This window comes from Callospermophilus lateralis, unplaced genomic scaffold (genome assembly GCF_048772815.1).
Source record: "Callospermophilus lateralis isolate mCalLat2 unplaced genomic scaffold, mCalLat2.hap1 Scaffold_96, whole genome shotgun sequence".
Taxonomy (NCBI): Eukaryota; Metazoa; Chordata; class Mammalia; order Rodentia; family Sciuridae; genus Callospermophilus; species Callospermophilus lateralis.
Window position 1 is genome coordinate 4022308 of NW_027517776.1, and position 18884 is coordinate 4041191.

Genomic DNA, 18884 nt, shown 5'->3' on the forward strand with positions numbered 1-18884 from the left:
TCCCCATTTGGTTTCAGAATCTGGAAGGAAGGTCTCAAGGCCACACCCCTCCAGAGCTGCCACCTTACCTCTGCAGCCCAGCTCAGCTCTGCCTGGCCCTTTGTTTTTTTGTTTTTGTTTTTTTTTTTAGAGAGAGGATTTTTTTTAATATTTATTTTTTTAGTTTTCGGTGGACACATCTTTGTTTGTATGTGGTGCTGAGGATCGAACCCAGGCCGCACGGATGCCAGGCGAGTGTGCTACTGCTTGAGCCACATCCCCAGCCCCTGGCCCTTTCTCATACTTCATATCTGGGTTTATCAGTCCTCCAGGGCGTGCTGTGACCCCTAGATGGCCCAGAGACTACTCAGGCTTCCCCCATAGCATGTCATATCCAGTGCTTTGTAGAGTCCTTTCACCTGCCAATCAGACTGGTGTGGGAAACATTCAACAATGCTTTGTTATAGTTTATGGTCCCAGGATATGAAAGTGCAGCTTTCTTCAACGGCAAAGATCTTCATTGTTGATTTTGAAGTTTCATCAATTCACATGCCTTGAGGAAACATTTCTGTTTTCACAGACCCAGGCCGCCCTGTCTTTGTAGGAAAGAGAGGCTCTGAATGCCTCATTGGGAAGGGCTCTGCTGTGTACTGTGGTGACCCAGATCCAATCCAGGAGCGTTGGGAGCTCAGTGTTAGAGGTTAAGCATCATAACATCATAACATGGTAATCTGAGCATGTGTAGTGTTTAGGACATTGTTTCAATGATGCCATTGGAGGGAGGCTCTTGTAGCCCTTTTGGGGTGAGTGGTTTGGCCTGCTCACATGGGGGCAGCCTGGGCAGGCTCATCTTGTCCTGCAGCCAGGAGGAGCACTGCAGTCTCATTGTATAATTAAACGTTGCAATCAGCGTTTGGAAGCATTGTTACACTAAACTTGGAGTACTTGAAAAAGAAGTGGAGCTGTTTAAGTGTATAAGGTAAGTTTAAAGTATGATAGCGTTTTAAAACAAGTCTGTAAGAAGGGGCCAAACATTGACACGAAGTTTTGCTATATATACTCAGAATATGCTTAAGGGGCAACTGGGATTTTTCAGTTTTTAATTTTATTTTCTGCGGTGCTGGTGATCGAACTCGGGGTCTTGAGCATGCCAGGCAAGAGCTTCACCGCTGAGATGCATCCCAATCTCTGGAACTTTTTAAATCTAACTAGGGTTAATACATGCCTTAATTGCTTAAGAAAAATCCCACAAAACCCAGAACCTGAGCGAGAACTGCCCTGCCCCGAGGGCCCTCCCCGCCCCGCCCCGCCCCGCCCCACCCTGAGGGCCCGCCCCGCCCTGAGGGCCCGCCCCGCCCCGCCCCGCCCCGCCCCGCCCCGAGGGCCGGCCTGTACAGGCTTCCTCAGGGCCAGGAGAGTGGTGTGCGCAGGCGTAACCTCGCGGCTACACCCGGAGCTCCGGAAGCGCGGCTGTGGCAGGGTCGCAGGCCGGGCAAGGCTGTGCTCCGAGAGCGCTTCCGGGACGCGATGCCATGCGGCTGTCCGCGGTCGCGCTGCGCGCCGCCGGAGCCGCCTGGCGCGAATGCTTCCCCATGCAGGGCTGCGACGTGGCACTCTGGTTCCCGGGCCACATGGCCAAGGGTGAGGTCCGGCGGGAGGCGCGCTGTCCGGGCGCTGCTCGGCGCGGAGAGCAGCGGGGTCGCTCCAGGCGCAGGGCTTCCCCCTGCGGTATTGCAGCGCTGTCGCTCTTCTGTGGTCGTTTGCCCCGCCTCGGAGTCTCCAATTGTACACCACGTTTGGCCCTGTGTGGCCGGCTGAGGGACCTTGTGGGGACCTGACTCCACCAAGGGCGTTCACTCGGGGGTGTCCTCCCTGTCAGGCCAACTAAAACTCTGCCCTCCGAAAGCCCACGGGCCCCTCCCTTAGTGCCCTTGTGTTTTGCAGGGCTGAAGAAGATGCAGAGCAGTCTGAAACTGGTGGACTGTGTCATCGAGGTCCATGACGCTCGGATATCCTTTCGCTGCGCTGGAGGGGCCCGTTCCTGAGCCAGACTGCGCATGAGACAGCAAGCAGGCAGTGCTGGTCTCCGCCCACCTTTGCCTGGCCCTGGCCCTAGTCCGGTCAGCTGCCTGCAGCAGCCATCGGCCTGACTTGTCCTTACTGTCATTTAAATCAGCGCTTTTCCACCTTCTTATATGTCAGAATTACCCGGAGGCTTTTAAACACGCTGTTTGCCAGGCCCCCTTTCAGATCATAGTCTGTGTTGCGGGGTCCAGGCCACATGTGTTCTGAAGCTCCACACCTGTGGCGTTGGTGCCTGAATGGGCCACTCAGGCTTTCCAGGGTACCCCACATGGAAATTTCTAGGTAGGGTATGAAAGCTGAGATTAAAGGTTCCTGCCAACCGGGGCTTTCCTCTTACCTGAGTGAATCATGGACAAGACATGGTGATTGTGCTCATTAATTTGTACTGCTCAGACCTGGTTTTCACACTTTTGAAAAAAGTGTGGAGGTTCTCCTGTGGTGGTGTTTGCCAGCTGTCACCAATCTGCCTGTGTAACCCAAGAAAAGCTGGGGATGCCAGCCCCATAGGCCTGTCCCTGTGGACCACCCAGGAATAGCCAGGTGCAAATGTGTGCCAGACCTCCACTGCCTGGAGTCTCTGGAAGTAGAAGTGGAGGATGACCATTTTCAGGGCTCAAAGGCTGGTTGGAACTTAAGTAACAAAATAGCAGGAATTTTTGCATTGGGCTGTGAATATATATCGATTTACTGACAGATGGTCAAAGGTGTTTACTGGCAATTATATGTCTGATTGTTCTTTAAACATTATAACTTTTACCTTTTTTCAGTATTGGAGATTAAACCCAGGGCCTCACACATGCTAGGCAAGTGCTGTAATGGGCTACATTCCTGTTCCTATGTCTGATTATTTAAAAAATGAATAAAACCCCTAGTCATTATTTAGTGTGTGTGATGAGGGGACTTTTTTCCACCTTTCATCTCTAGAACATACTACTTTATCTAGGATATGGCAGGGAACCGGTATTGGATAGTAACATCCTGGGAGAGAGTGCTGGAGGCTGGTGGATGACTGAATGAGCAGAGACTTGGTCAGCACTGAGGGAGGGTCCCCTTGTATGGCAGGTAGCGGATAGAGAGGAAGCCTCACTAGGGCATGTCAGAGACCTCTGGACTCTCAAAGCTAGACGCCCTGGGAGAGACAAGTACTAGGAGAGCCAGTGGTCTCTACACAGTGAAGAAAGAAGCTGCTGCCTGCTTGTGTTAGTCTCACGTTCAGTCCCAGAGTCCCTAGCTGAGGGCAGTACTGAGAAGGCAGCATCTTCCTTGGGGATCTCTGGGAGAAGGTCTACCCACCTGTAGGGTGGCAGCGACCCCCAAGTCCTTGGTGGCCATAGGTGGGTGGTACTTTGAGGTATTCTATGGGAGGTTCTTCCTGAGTGATCAGGTCATTGTTTTGAGCCCAGGTGCCTTGGCAGCTAAATAGTAACTTGCTTATAAAACCTCCCTCTGAACTGGTTTCCCATTTGGGAAGCTGAGTGAAGCCATTGCCTTGCTGACTGCCTGTCCTGGCTACTGCAGGAGGTACACCCTGTCCTCAGCCTGAAGGACAGAATCTGGGTTGGCTTGGCAGCCGCTAGGGTGGAAGAGTGGACTGGGCTGGCTCCTGATCTGAGATAGGGCTTTGTCCTCTGCCTTCAGCTCTTACTGACAGGAGGTAGTTAAGGTAAAGTAGGTTGAGGGGCTGGTAAAGCTTTGAGGAAATTTTGCCTTAATGTTGCCACATCCCACTTTCAGGCCGCAACCCTCTGTTTCAGGAGATCCTTGGATTAAAGCCTCATTTGCTGGTCCTCAATAAGATGGACTTGGCAGACCTCACAGAGCAGCGGGTGAGGGCCTTTCCAAAAGATGCCTGCAGAGCCTGACACAGATTTTGCTGGACAGACTCAGAATCATCCAGGCTCAGTGTTATCTCTCTAGGCGGGATCTGCCTCAGAAACAGCTCTGCTTTTTTTTTTCAGTTGGATACAGTACCTTGATTTTATTTATTTATTTTTACGTGGTGCTGAGGATTGAGCTCAGGGCCTCCCATGTCCTAGGCGAGCGCTCTACCACTGAGCCACAACCCAGCCCACATCTCTGCTTTTCAGGAGGACTTGACAACAGAACAAGAAAAGCAGAGGCACCACCTCCAGTAATATTTCCAGTCTCCATGTTTCCTTTTCCCTTGGGCCTTCTGTCCCCATTCTGCTTAACTCTGGAGAAATCTGTTAGCTACTTTGGGCCTGCCTTCCCTACCCCCAGTCCTTCTACCCTCTAGATCACAGGGTGTACAGAAGGCAGCTGGCAGCAGAAAACCTGGGTTCAGGCTGGTGAGCATGGATGTCTGGGGGCATTGCAGCCATCACAGAGACCAGTGCTGCCCAGCACAGTGTGCTTGGCATCCTGATCTTGGATGTCTACTTGCAAATGCTCAGAATGGACACCATTTCCCCAGGAGGTGGCAGTGTGCCACTGGAGGCCGCCACAGCTGAGCCTTCCCTTAGGCCCTTCTGAAACCATGAATGCTGTGTCTACTTTGCCCCACGTGGTGGCCTCTGGCCAACAGTGGTCACTGCAGCTGAGGAACTGACTTTCACATCTTACCTGGTTCTAATTAAGTTTGAGAAGCTGCATGAGGCCAATGCCTGCAGCTCTGGACATCGCTAGTCTAGTCTGGAGGTCTGTGATGACTGCAGCACCCCCAGGTGTCCGCACTCACCAACCTAACCCTAGGTTTTCTGTGGTTGGCTGCCTTCAGCACACACAGTGATCCGGAAACTGGAAGGGCTGGGAGAGGTGTGGGAGGTCTGGTTTCTCCAGAGCCAAGCCGAATTGGGCACAGGTGGGAGGGTACTTTCTGTGTGACCAGGAAATGTGGAGGCTGGAAATGTTATTGGAGGTGCTGCTTCTGCTTTTCTTGCTCTGTGGTCGAGACCTTTGCTAAGTGGTGTCACGGTCTTAAATTCAAGGCAATTTTTAAAAAGTTGTTAGTAGCATGGAAATTTCCTTGCTGCAGCAGCAGCAGTGCCTTCATTTTTCTGGGTGACTGGCACATCCTAGTGGACTGCAGAGCTCAGGTGGCTCTGAGCAACGGTGCTCCTGGCCAACTGTTCCTTGGAGCTCAGTCCTGGAGTTTGATTGTGCCGTGCCACCCATATTTGCATTTAATATGTAAAATGGCAATATCTCTTTCAGAAAATTCAGCAGCACTTAGCAGGAGAAGGCCTAAAACATGTCATTTTTACAAACTGCATAAAGGATGAGAACGTCAAGCAGGTAGGCCTTTTTCTGCTCACATGTTTCTGCTTTATAACATTATTTTATAAGAAGCAGTTTTGGGGAAGATCCTGGGGTTGGCTTCTGCTTTCCAGGGATGTGGGCAGTCAGCCAGAGTATAGCTGTCATAGAAGCCCCCTCGGGGGAGCCACCTACTCCTCCCTAGTGTAGGGGTGGGGACAGTCTGCCTCTGGGTCTGTGATCTGGGCACTTGAGAGTACTACCTTCAGAAATTCAGGCAGTTCAGGCCTCCCTGTCAGCTGCTGGAGTCTGTGTGTGAGGTCCGTGTCTCCTGATAAGTGGCATGGAGAGGGTCCCTGATGCTGGTGTGTGGAGGTGGCTGCAGGGGGCGGGGTGCATTAGGGGCTGTCAGGCTTAAATGAATGGCTTTTTGTTTCAGATAATCCCAAAGGTCACAGAACTGGTTGGGAGCAGCTACCGCTACCACCGATCAGAGGTTGGTTAGTGGGGCCCAGAGCTGGTAGTGGGCCAGCCCTTTCCTGCCTGTGAGAGGACGGGGAGTGCCCTAGAAGGAGGCTTGGCCCTTCTCCTGGGTCTCTTCAGCCAGCAGGGCTGGGTGGCCCATCAGGTGGTAAGTCTCTGCCTGACCTCCTTCCTGGGCTGAGAGTCCACGGCCTGGGCAGGATGGGCCTGAGGGTCTTCCCTGCCTCTGTAGAACCTGGACTACTGCATCCTGGTGGTTGGCGTTCCCAACGTGGGCAAGTCCTCCCTCATCAACTCCCTGAGGAGACAGCACCTCAGGACAGGTGAGCCTGTGCCCTCTGCTGCTGAATTGGCCCTGCATTCATGGGCTCTTCCGCCAGGACAGCAATGGAGAGGGCAGTGTGGGGTCAGCTGTTTGTTGCACTGGATTTTACACTGGATTTGTTTTCTAATGGCTTTCATGTGGGATGGTTTTCTAAACTCGATGGTTTTTGTTTTTCATTTGTTCAAACCCCTTTGGTGCAGATGATTCCACTTGCTGTAGGGTAGAGGGTGCGGGGGTGTTCTCATGCCAGGTTTCCTGGACTTAGTTGGAAACCTGAGCCCTCAGCACCGGTCTCCTGCTCATCCTCATGTTTGATAAAAATGTGGCCTGCTATGCTCATTCACAGTGCCTTGACTGAGAATTTTAAAGTTTAATGCTGGATATAACTGTATTGATTTTGTTGTTCATGTTAGTATTACAGTGTTTATTAACAAATCTATTCACAATATAAAATCTGAGAGCTTTAAGCCATGCTGAACCATTATTCCAGAGAGTATTTTTGGCATTAATTGGAGAGTTCATAGTTATCTGGTGATCTGGTTTTTTTTTTTTGTTTTTTTTTTTTTTTTTTTTTTTTTTTTAGTTGGGGGTGCACTGGGGCACTTTACCACTGAGCCACATCTATATTCTTTTTTTTTTTGGTGCTGGGGATTGAACTCAGGGCTTTATGCGTGTGAGGCAAGCACTCTCTCAACTGAGCTATATCCCAGCCCTCAGCCTTTTTTTTATTTTTTGTTTTAAGACAGCGTCTTGCTACGTCGCTTAGGGCCTTGCTAAGTTACAGAGATTGGCCTTGAATTTACAATCTTCCTGCCTTAGCCTCTTGAGTTGCTGGGATGACAGGCCTGTGCCACCATGCCTGGCCAGACATCTGTGTATTTTTCTCTGTCCTTTTGTGGTCAGTGGCATTACGTGTGTTCTTAGTGTTGTTCAACTATCCTCACTGTCCCCAGACTTACAGCAAGACAGCTCCTGGTCCCCCCACCCCTGCAGCCCCTGTCTGTGTCTGACCAGTCTGTGTTAGTGCAGCCCTCCTCTGACAGGCTCTTGCGATCAGCAGTGCACTGCCCGTGTGCACTGTGTTGGAGCTCCTGTCAGAACTCTTTCTTCTTGGGGCTCCGTGTCCTCTGCTGTGTCTCCGCCAAAGCTTATTTGGATTCTTGCTCCTCCTACTCCTGAGTTGGTTTGGCAGTGGGTAGAGCAGTCCTTGGGGTGTGCCCTCAGCTGGGACCTGTGCAGTGGCCTTGGCATTCAGAGTCTGGGCAGGCTGGTCAGGCCTGCTGCGGGCTGTTGGAAGGTGGGCAAGTCCAGGAGGGTGGGGCATGATGAGGGACAGCTCAGGTCTTGCTGTTGTGGGCCTTTCCAGCTCTGGGGAATGAGTCTTGGGCATTTGTCAAGCCTTGTGGCCCCTGCATCTGGCTTTTAAAAAGAGCCCCTGCGTGAGCTGTTGGGGCTAAATGTGGGTAATCATAGCCCTGGAAAGCTGGTTTGGCTTTTGGGGTTTTCATTCTGCTTGTCAAATGGGTTAGTTACACGTGTGTCTGACCACGCGTTCTGTAGTTGTGTGTCTTGAACACACGAGAGCCCCCTCTGTCTTACAGGAAAAGCTGCCAGGGTGGGCGGTGAGCCTGGGATCACCAGAGCTGTGATGTCCAGAGTCCAGGTGGGTCCTCTGTGGCCAGGCACAGGTGCTTGCCTGGTGCTGCTGAGCAACCTTGTTGGCCCTGCCCATGACGGTCCTTTCCCACACTCCACTGCATCTCCACTGGGTACTCACCTGTGCCAGGCACTGCCCTGTCCTGTTGCCCAGCTGCCAGGACACACCACTGTCAGGAAAGAGCAGACCCACTTTCTACACGTTCCCTTTTGTTCTCCACGGGACCTAGTGCTCTTATTTACTCTCCAAATTGGGTGAATCTGAACCTCTGGCCACCCCTGTGCTTGGTGAAAATGATGACCCTTTGAGGGAAGGTCTGCTCCTGGGCCCTCCCACAGAGCCTCTGAGGCCTAGTGTGTGGGGCCAGCCCATCAGGAGGCTGCTGTGGGGGCTCACTGTGAACTCTGTCTACATAGGTGTGTGAACGGCCTCTGATATTCCTGATGGACACCCCTGGGGTGCTAGCTCCTCGGATTGGAAGTGTGGAGACGGGCCTGAAGCTGGCCCTGTGTGGTGAGCTAAGCCTGGTGCCCTCCCTCCTACCTCGAGTGACCTTGGTACAGACCTTCAGCAGGAGTAGTTGTTCCACTTTTGCCCTGGCTGCTACTAGATGCTTCGCAAAGCATGCTGCTTGCTATCTGACCCTGCCCTGTGAGAGTGACTTTCACTCTCCCATTTGACAGATGTGGGCAGTCAGACCTTATAGCAAAGGCTTAGCCAAGTGGGAGGAAGGTCAGGATGACAGCTGTGTTCTGTGGAGAGTCTCTGTAGCAGCTGGGACTGGGAGGCGCGCAAGCTTGTTGGGGACATAGATGCCAGCTGTTGGATGTGCTCACCTTTGCCGACATCTTCCAGGAACCGTCCTGGACCACCTGGTCGGGGAGGAGACCATGGCCAACTACCTCCTCTACACTCTTAACCGACACCAGCTGTTTGGGTGAGTGGCAGTGAGGGCAGGGCAGGGTGGGCAGCCCCTGCTTGCTTGTCCTGGCCAGGTGCGGCTCTAGATACAGCACACAGGTATTGTAGACGTGATAATCTGCACATTGTTAAAAATTGGGTAAGTCTGACATGAATGCACCTGAGACCATTCGATAATCAAGAAAACGGGCACTCCCTTTGCCCATTGTGTTTTGTAGTCTTCCCTTCCTGCCCTCTGCGCCCAGGCAGCCCTCTGCTGTCTGTCACTAGATATAAATTTTCTAGAATTTTGCACAAACAATTGGCTTGTTTGAAATTTATCTTTGTGTGACCTGCTAAGTGGTGCTCAGTGTTCAGACATTGCAGTACGTTTATCCAGTCACCTGTGGGTGGACACCATGTTGTTTGCAGATCTTGGCCAGAGATTTACTTTTATTTAATCTCCAGAGAGTCAACTTTTGGTTTCATTGATGTTCTCTGTTATCTTTCTGTTTTTTACTTCACTGATTTCAGTCTTTGTTGTTTCTTCATTTATACTTTGCTGATTTTCCTTCGATCTGTATTGCTGATTGTTGAGAAGGGCATTGAAGTCTTCACCCCTCACACACCAGTCTGCTTCCCTGGGCGTCCTCTTGCACTGGCACTGTGCATTTTGAGGCTCTGTTGTAGGTGCAGTAGTGTGCAGGGTGTTGTGAAGTGCTTCTTTATCTTCAGAGAGCTCTCTGTTCTGGGCCCCTTGTCCACAGCACAGAATGCTAGGTTCTTTTGATTGGTATTATCATGGTATATCATTGCCCACCGTTCTACTTTGTGCATTTGTCTTTATAGTAAAAGTGCATTTTTATAGGCTGCGTAGAGTTTGGCCTTGTTTTTATCCAATGTGGCGATCTCTACCTTTCCTATTAGATATTTAGACTATTTATGTTTTGTGTCATCATTGATGGTTTGAATGTGTTATGCTGTTGGTTTTCTAGTTGTCCCATGAGTTTTGTGTCTTCTCTCCCTTTTCTGCCTCTTGACATCCAGCTCCATCTCCTTTGTTAGTCTGGTGCCTGTGGTCTTATGCTTCAGGTTTGCAGGAGTCTCAGGAGTCACAAGAGTCACCTGCAGCACTCAGGCAGGCCCTTTTCCTCACCTGATGAGCTTGCCACTGTCATCACACATTCCACCATTGCATGTTGGATAAGTCCTGCACACACTTTCCTTCTCTTCTGTTTGCATAAACAGTCATCTTTTAAGGAGACTCAGACTGTAAGAAGAGCACGTTATATGCTTACCTAGCACATTGCTGTTCAAGGTGCTGCTTGTTTCTTGAGTTTATTGGTCTTTCACTGTGTTTGAAGGATTTTCTTCAATCTTTACTGTGGGGCAGGTCTGCCTGGCCCCTCCCTCTGTGGGGTAGGTCTGCCTGCCCCCTCTCTCAGGGAAGGGGTCTGCTGAGGTGTGTCCTTTTAGCTCCTGTTGTCTGTCTCCTTTCACCTCACAGGGAGATGCTTTCCCTGTGGGCAGATTTTTGGTGGGATGGGTGACCCAGCCTCGTGCTGGTTTTCCTCTGGTGAGGGGTCTGCTTCCTGCCCTCCTGTTCTTTGTCTTCATAGTCCTCTAGCTGCTTTGAGTGACTTCTCCTGGTCACTCCTTGAGCTGTTATGTGGCCCTGCTGTGCTCTTCTTCATGTTTCTGTGGTTTAGTGTGCTGGTTTCTGGTCTGTGACTTCATGTGTTTGTTTCACTTGGCTAATTTCCAGTGTTATTTCTTCGGTGTTTCTTTTGCCTTTTTCCTGCTCACCAGGGCTTGGGTGCCAGCTGCTGGGCACTTGGCCTGTGTGCTGCTTGCTCTGAGATGCTGGGTCCTGTCTGGGTCCTCGCTGAGTTTTGGTCACTGTCTTCTGTGGTGTCTGGTCTGCTGTTCGTCCTATCCCATTGCTTATCAGGACCCTCAAAGCTCAGGTCCTGCCTTCTGTCATCATCTGTTCTTGTAACCACATGGCATGTGAATGTGAGTCTGTACATTCTTATACCTGCCACTTCTCGGTCCACTTCAATTTTTCTCTCATTTGGGATCTGACTTGCTTTGCAGGCTGGTCAGTGCTATTAGGTACCAGACTTTGGATCTCACCTTGTTGGGCCATGGATCTTTCTTTCTTGAAGGAATTCTTGAGCCTCGTCCTGGGATGCTCAGGAGCTTGGCCACTGGCTGCTCTGGGGTGTGGTCAGCAGGCTCCCAAGGTCTGATGTGGCTGTGGCCTGTGTGTAGGTACGTGCAGCACTATGGCCTGGACGGCACCTCTGACAACATTGAGCATGTGCTGAAGAGAGTGGCCATGTGGCTGCGGAAGACCCGGAAGGTGAAAGTGCTTACAGGCACCGGTGAGTGAGACTGTGCTATGGCACTCAGGGTCTGTGTGTTCCCTGGCTGTCCCTAGAGGAGAGCAGGAGGAGGGAGGCATGGGGGTTGGAACATGCATGGGCGGTGGTGCTGTCCTGGGGTTGGGGATTGGGCAGAGGAGCTATTGAAGTATCTAGAGAGAAAGGAGCTTGTAGTCCAGGCTCCATAGTGTGGGACTGGCCCTGTCCCCTGTCCTTGGGTGGTCTGAGTGGACATTATGTTCTTCTCTATGAACAGGCCTGGCCTGAGCTTTACTCACTGATGCCCAATGTGACTGTCTTGGGGCTGGCTGGGCCATCCTTCTTGGAAGACTCTTTCTCATCAGACCCACTGTCTCTAGGGGATGTGAATGTCGTCCAGCCCAACTACTCTGCGGCAGCCCACGACTTCCTCCGGACCTTCCGCAGTGGGCTGTTTGGCCCGGTGATGCTGGACCATGATGTTCTGCAGGACTGCCCCCCTGCCGACAGAGACTCAGCACCTACTGAGTGGTAGATGGCTTCCTGGACCTCACGTGGACAGAGTGTTTGAGGCTTACAACTTCCCACTTTTTTCCAGAAGCAACCATGCTGGTCCCTTTGATTCAGGGCCCCACTTTCCCAATCACTGTGGCCTGGCCAGCCCTATGGAGCAGGCCTGCATGACTGGCCTGGTGAGGCGGTTCCTGTTTAGTGTTTCTAAGGAGAGGCTAATGCTGACTCGAGGAGCTAAAGCTGTAATCTGTAATGTTTAGAGTTCTGGATGAAAAGATCTCTCTCTTCTGGCTCTTTCATTGCACACCCATGCTACCTTGGGCCCACATATTAAAGTCCCTCTTACCAGTGAAAGCTGGAACAGGCAAGTCAGGAATGGGGCCCTCAATGTCCTATGGCCCTGCAGTGACCAAGAGTCTTATACCCAGTGCAGGGGTTTATTTTGGTTAATTTTGTTATTAAATGAATACATAAACATGGATGGAGGTTCAGAGTAGTGGAACCCAAGGATTCCCTCCCCCTCAGTGCTCCGCTTTCAGGAAGCCACAGGCCCATGGCTTAGCTGTACAACAGGCCAGAGAGTCATGGATGGCCAACTCCTAGCCAAGGGGACAGTGGCCCTGTGCTTCAAGGGGACCCAGACCACCTCCTAGCCAATGGAACAGTGGCCCTCTGCTTCAGGGGGGCCCAGAGGAGGTGCCGAGGACCCATCCCAGCGTTGTGTGGGGAATGTTGCTGTCAGCAGCCTGCATTCTGGAAGGCAGGGTGGTTGGGTTAGCACAGACGGGAGGTGCTGGTGAGCCTGGACCTGGTGAATAGCTCTGACCTCATTGTCTGGTGGTGGCCTAGCTTTCCCACAGGTGCCTGAGCATCTGCAGTCTCTGATGCTCAGCTGACTCTCTCCATGCTGTGGGCAGCTGCTCCCAGAGGCTGGTCTTCGAGTGGTGCCTCCCACTGCAACTGCCACATGATTGACCCATTCTGAGGGTGCCTTCTTAGCATTGTCTGTGTCTTGCTGAGGAGGTATCCAAGGGCCCTTGGCTGTGCAAAAAGCTAAACACACTTGAGGTGAGGCTGGCGTGAAGCAAGCATTGAAAAATGTTTTCGTTGCCTCTGGAACCTTTTGACACTCATGCGCTGTGGTGTGTAACGGTCTGGTTCAGTGCAGCCCATCAGGGAGGCATCTGAGAAGCCAAGAGGGCTTTGGTGGGTCTCCCTGTACCAAACTGGATGATGGAGGGATCTCATCTGCTTTTGAGAGATCAGTGGGCTTGGGCTTGGCTTGCTGGTCTTAGGTGGCATCCACCTTGGTCTGGAAGGTATGGAGGAGCATCAGGGCTGGCTGTGCCCTGAGCAATGGCAGTGTGGATGACAGGATGCAAGGGGTAGTGTCCTGTGACTGCTTGGCCCAGGTCTTGACAGTAGCCTTAAAACCTATCCCCAAACCAGAGCCTTGTGCAGGATGGAGAGATGCTGATCTCAGCATTGTTCTGGCTAAGCACAAAGGCTTTTTGGTCCCGAGGGTGAGGGCAAGTCCTGGAAATAGATTGTCTGTGGGTGAGGGTCTCACAAGAGCACCTAGGAGATGGCCTCAGGTGCTTAGAGATAGACATCTTGGCAGAGCTGGGAACCCCTGAACTGGGCTCATGGGCACTGCGCTGGTGGGCCCTGGAGACACAAGGGGCCAGTCTATGCATGAGGTGTTTGGGAGTTCGAGGCAATCCTTGTAAGTACTGCCAGCATCTTGAGGCTGTTCTGGGTACTCCTCCCCTCAAGATGTCCATGTTTAGATAGCCCTTGGTGGAGTAAGGACCTCAACTTTCTGTCCTGAGCCCAGGCTTGCTCTTGTCTGACTATACCTGCCGGAGCCTTGGCCCCACTGCTTTGGTCAGCCTTCCTCCAAAGACCTGCAGGTGGCCCTGGGTCTGATGAACCATGGTATCTCCTGTCTGTCCTCGGCCACTGTGCCACAACCTTACTGAGGACCCTCTGTCTCCACCTGGTCCATCTGCTCTGAGGGAGGGACTGCCCAGTTGGAGATGCTGCTGCTCACCAGAAGTGTAGGACCACTTACAGCACAGGGGGACTCTATAGTGGGATTGGCAGCTGCTGTCCCCTGAGTGATCACTGGATGTGAAATTAAATTACAAGAAAATGGAATTCTCTTGAATGTGGGTTTTTCCCAAGAATGGATCTCAAGATGAGTTAAATGATCCTTAGGGCCCACTGGCTCTAAGGTAGAGACCATCACCTGGCAGAGGGCTTTGTGGGAAGTCTGCCAGGCAGAGAGGGATGCTGCCGTGGCCTCCCTCCCAGGGCATGTTCTGCTGGGAGCTCTGAGAACCACAGTGGGCATCTTCTGGAATGGATGGCTTTCCTCCCCAAAACATTACTGTGCTGTGAAATCTTCAGGACCTGCCCTAGGCAAGTGGTTAGCACCTGACACTCCTCACGGCAGCCTAGTTGAATGTTCCTCCCTCGCTGATATTCTGCTCCTGTGGGAAGTCCATTCCTGTGGCTCTGGTGGGAAGCCCTTGGTCCTCCATCCTCAGGGCTTCAGTGGCAGAGTGGAACCTTTCTGAAGGTGGCCTCTGCCTGGTTGGTCAACACTGTCTACACTCTTCTGTCCCGGGAAGGCCAGGGAGCAGGAGTATCCTGAATGTCTGGTCTTGACACCTCCCAGCCTGCAGGCCTGAGCAGGAGCCACAGCTAATTCCTCTCTCAGGGCACCCTGACATCCTGGAGCTGGGGGCTGCTGATTCCATGGTAGAGCAAGGAGATGGGGAGGCTGGGACAGTCTTAGGTGGAGGGTGGGGTCCTCCAGGCCTGAGGACTGTGGGCAGTGGAGGGAAGATGTGTTCAAATGCTGTTGGCCTCTGGGACAGCCTGAGGGGCCTATGGAGAAGGCTGGGCTGGGGGCCAGGATATGGATCCCAAGCCCAGCTGTGCCTAGGGCTGTAGCAGCCCCAGGGTGCACAGAGCTCCAAGGGCACCACCCAGCAGCAGGCAGAGGCACAGGTGGTGGCTGGACACTGCACCAGAAGTCCAGGTCCAGTAGCTGCACACACCCCTGCCTGTCCCGTTGCCGCCGGGTGCCCAGTCCTCGTCGTCCTTCTGGAATGGATGGCTTTCCTCCCCAAAACATTACTGTGCTGTGAAATCTTCAGGACCTGCCCTAGGCAAGTGGTTAGCACCTCGTCATCCTCCCGGCCACCCTCCTTTGGCCCTGTGGCCCTTCTCCAGCCTGGGCCCCCAGCCAAGCTGGCAGCTGCCCCTGCCGCAGCCCCTGCTGCAGCCCCTGCTGCTGCCAAGCGCAGAGTTGAGCCCGCTCCGCTGTAGGGGAGGGCAGGCCTCAGGCACACCCTTGAGGCCCGCGTGCTCCACCGTGCAGGCCTCCGTGGGCGCTGCCCCGGGCTCCTCCACGGCCACCTTTGGCTGCACCGCTGTCGCAGAGGAAAGCTGCAGCCAGTAGCAGAGCCCAGCAAGTTGTAGCTGTCCAGTTCATCTTCATTGGCAAAACTGCAGAAAGGAAGCAGAAGGGACTTCAGCTTCTGTGAGAAGGGGCACAAGGGCATGGGGCAGAGATGAGGTGACAGGGAACTTAGGGCCCGGAGACAGGGTCTGGAATTAGGGTCTGGGACCAGTGGGCTCGGGGTCTGGATACAGGAACATGAGAGCTTGGAGACTTGGGAGGCTCAGGTTCTGAGGAGATATAGGTCAGGACCTGGGGACCAGGCTGTTGGGTGAGGGGGTTCAGGGCCTGAGGCAACAGAGGTTTGTGATCTAGGGACCAGGATGGGGTTAGGGGATTCAGGGCTTGCTGACAGTGGTGAAGTGGCTCAAGTCCTGGGAGGATAGGGTTCAGGATCTGGGGACAGGGGCTCAGAGCCTGAGGACATATTGAGCTGCTTTTGTGAAGATCTGGGAGGCTTACCACTTGTGATGAGTCTGGACTGGGCTATGTGTGTGTGTTCAGGCCTGGGGTAGGGGCTTGGGGTCCTGTTCAACTGGGAAGGGTATGGGGTGGGCCGGGAGGGATTAACACAGCAGGACTGTTATGTGCCTGGGGTGGGATGGGGCGCAGAATTGGGGGGTGCTGAGCGCCTGTGGTGGGGGTGCTCAGGCCTAGCGGTAGGGGCTTCATATCCCCGGCTCTGCGCAGCCATGTTGGGGGTGTTGGAGGGGGTCGTGACTGAAGGATGCCAAACACTCAGATCAGCATCTAGAGAAAGAACGGGCATGTGACCCGACCTGGCAAGCCCCGTTGGGAGCTAGGGAGCCATTCCTGTTCCAGTGCTGATCTCCCAGGGAGAACTGTTCAGGGCTGTCCCCTGTTCAGTGCTGATCTCACTGGCAACCCCGATCTCGAATCTCCGCAGCCTTAGAGCCAGTGGCCGCGGCGAAATGGGTGCGGGGTTGGTAACACTGCTTGGACTCCACCCGGGAAGGCCCCGACCCCAGAAATTTCCCTTCCTGTCCCCGCCCCGCGCCCCACCCTTCCAGGCCGAGGCCCAGCAGTGGGGGAGGAGAAGGGGACAAGGATGGGCCCACCCCGCTCTGCACCGAGGGTCTGGGCGGCATTTCCATCCTCTCCAGCACCGCGCAATTGCCCCGACTCCAGCCTCTCCGGTCCGTGCCCAGACCCCCCGCTCGGACTTACCCGCTGCGGGCCTGGGTCGGAACTTCTGCCCAGATGCTGCTCCGGGGCCGCAGCCAAGTGGGAAGACCCTCTGCCAACCCGCGCGGCTGGATGCTGCCGAGGCCTCAGTGAGGACTGAGGGTAGCAGTGGCGGCGGCGGCTCAGCCCCGGGAGACGCGAGGGGAAGGGAGGAAATAAGGCAGGCTCGGAGGAGGGCGCAGCCCCTCTTGTCCGGCCCCCATTGTCGCCGCACCCCCTCCTCCTTCCTTCTCCCCGCCTCGCTCCCCAGCTCCTCACTTGCCCACAAAAGACCCTCTTGTCCCCATCACCCAGGCGTCTCTGATTGTGTCTTACCCAGCGGAACATACCAGCCCCCTCCCTCCGTGCCCTCCCCACCTGCCCACTTCGTCCATTCCCATTCCCCAGGGCCTCTCCCCAACCCATCCACGCTCCTCCTTCCGGTCTTCCACATTGTTATCCCCACCTGAGTGGACATCCCAGCCACAGGGGCCACAAAAATATGCCAGGAGGAGAGGAGGGGATGCCTGCCCAGGGTCCCAACTTTCTGAGTCCCACTAGCAACAGGCTCCCTTCCCAGGTCTGTGATACTTGCTCATGGGCACTGGGATGTGCCCCTGACCATAATTTGGGACTCATGGTCATCCTGTTGTTCTTGCAGTGCCACTGAAAATGCTGCCAGGTACCCTGTGCTCCACTGGGAGTATCCTGATGGCACTAGATGAACTTGCCAGGCCTGGCTCTGGGACCACTTCTGGGATTGCTCTCCTGGGGAGCCAGCCATGGGGTCAGTCTGTTGCTGTGCCCTCCCTGGCCCTCAGAGGGGCATGACCTCTGCTCCAAAAAGCATGCAGTTTCCTGGCCACAGGGTCTGCAGCCTGAGTTCTAGGAGCCCCACAGAAGCTGAAGTGGAGCCTATTACAGATGGGGCAGAGGAAGGGAGCTGGTCAAGGTGACCCAGTTTTATTTGCCCCAGCAGATCCAGGTTAGTGAGGGAAACTTCTCTTCCCATTGAAGCCAGTTAGATTTGGGTTTCTGTCACCTGCAGTGAGGAGGAGCCCAGCCCGGTGCCTGGCTCCTTGCCCTTCATTCTAAGGGCCCCACTCAAGTACATAGAGTTCCCAGGAAGCCTCCCACAGATTTATGGCAACAGCATAAATGACAACCAGAACCTCTCAGACATTCAAAGAGCACTACAACACACAGAAGCTAGACCAAGATAAAGAGATGGAACAGTGGAATAAGAAGTTTAAGGAATCTGAGGGAAACTTCAAAACAGACATTAAAGGATACATAATCTCAAAGGCTTATAATGACTGGCAGTTACAATATTTATAAAATAAGAATAGGTTGCTGTGAAAAAAGAATAAAAGAAACTTTTTAATCTCAATTTGTTGAAAAAAAAAGAGAACAGAGGGATTGAGTCATAAAGCTAAGGAAATCTCAGGCAAAAGACAGAATATGAGAGGAGAGGGCTCTGACCCCTGACAGTTGTGCAAGGGTGAACATGGAAGCAGGAGGGTTAGTGACCCAGCAGGAAATGCGCGGGAGAGGTCCTCTCACCTCCTCTTATCTGAAGATTGTAGGATGGTCTCAGGATATGTAGGGAGGCAAGGAAAACATTTGGGCTACTTTATATTTGAGTGTGAACATGAAAGTTCTTAATGAAATACTAGCAAAATGTGCATGGTGGTGCGGCAGGAAGCATGCCAGCATCCAGTGGGACTCAGGTCTTGTCTCAAGACATGCCAGCGACTTCATTCCTCAGTGGGTAGAGGGAGAGACTCTCTTAATTTTCTCAAAAGAGGAAGACAAAGCTTTGGATTTCAACCAACACTCATTTGTGGTGGGGGTGAGGGGAGAAAGGCCAAGAAAGTGAGTCAAGGAAATGAATTTTCTTTACTCTGCTGTGTTTTAGAACCATAGCAAACATCCTGCTCAGTGGTGGGGCTGTACATGCACTCCTTTGAGAACACAAATGAGAATGGCCTTGCTTTCACCACTTTGTGTGAGACAGGACTGGCAGGGCCACCTACAAGACAGCAGTGTTTGGAGTGGGTGAAGTCAGCAGTGGCAGGACACTTGCTGCTGCCCACTGGTGCTGAATTCCCACCTGCAATAGGGGCCACAAAGCACTGGAGGGCCCCTGAGACCCACACAGAGGGCTCTGGTCATTCCAGGGGGTCTCTGTTCCCCCTAGGAAGAGGATCTGTGCAGAGATTGAACAACCTTTCTGTACCCTTCTGTCCTGCCTGGACATGGTGCCCAGGGTGCTGTTGGCAGAGTGAGGGTGGTGGGTGGAGATCTGGGTCCCTGCTTGTCGCGGCAGCTCCATTGCCCTGTGCTGGGCATACCTGGCCTCCTGACTCTGCTTGTTAAAGTAGTTATCAACTGGATATTCTGTGTCAGCAAAACTGCATCTTAGACTTGAGTAAATGCACTAGCTTTTCTCCCCAGAATGAGAAAGCAGTCAGCAGTGCAATTAGCATTCCACAATGAGATGGCGTTGTTCGAGAACACAAAGGGAGACCTGCTTGCATGGAGGCATGAACGAGGATAGGACAGCTCAGGACTGTGGAAGTGATGATTCTCCACCCACAAGTTAATTCGTTCAAAGAAATACCAACAAAAATTCCTGCACATTTTTTTATTAGAGCATTATTTCGATATGATTTTTAAAGGAACCCACTGTCAGTTTAGCTG

General features: G+C 53.0%; 1 protein-coding gene and 1 pseudogene across 1 annotated transcript; one reads left to right on the top strand and one right to left on the bottom strand.

Moving 5' to 3' along the window:
* The first annotated feature begins 1511 nt into the window (after positions 1–1511).
* On the top strand, positions 1512–11546 carry LOC143641328 (mitochondrial ribosome-associated GTPase 1-like). The gene is made up of 11 exons (XM_077108585.1): positions 1512–1620; positions 1924–1988; positions 3786–3890; positions 5239–5319; positions 5720–5776; positions 5996–6086; positions 7690–7751; positions 8162–8258; positions 8601–8682; positions 10920–11032; positions 11392–11546. Exons 1-11 carry the CDS (start codon positions 1512–1514, stop codon positions 11544–11546), a joined length of 1017 nt encoding a protein of 338 aa, XP_076964700.1.
* A 2927-nt stretch (positions 11547–14473) lies between these two features.
* On the bottom strand, positions 14474–15029 carry LOC143641314 (shadow of prion protein-like; annotated as a pseudogene).
* Between the last annotated feature and the right edge of the window lie 3855 nt (positions 15030–18884).

Excerpts from the sequence above, each read along its gene's own strand:
- LOC143641328 (XM_077108585.1), top strand. The coding sequence starts at position 1,512 with ATGCGGCTGTCCGCGGTCGCGCTGCGCGCCGCCGGAGCCGCCTGGCGC. Across the intron at positions 8,683-10,919 it reads AACCGACACCAGCTGTTTGG|GTACGTGCAGCACTATGGCC; the intron begins GTGAGTGGCAGT and ends GCCTGTGTGTAG. Across the intron at positions 11,033-11,391 it reads GAAAGTGCTTACAGGCACCG|GGGATGTGAATGTCGTCCAG; the intron begins GTGAGTGAGACT and ends CACTGTCTCTAG.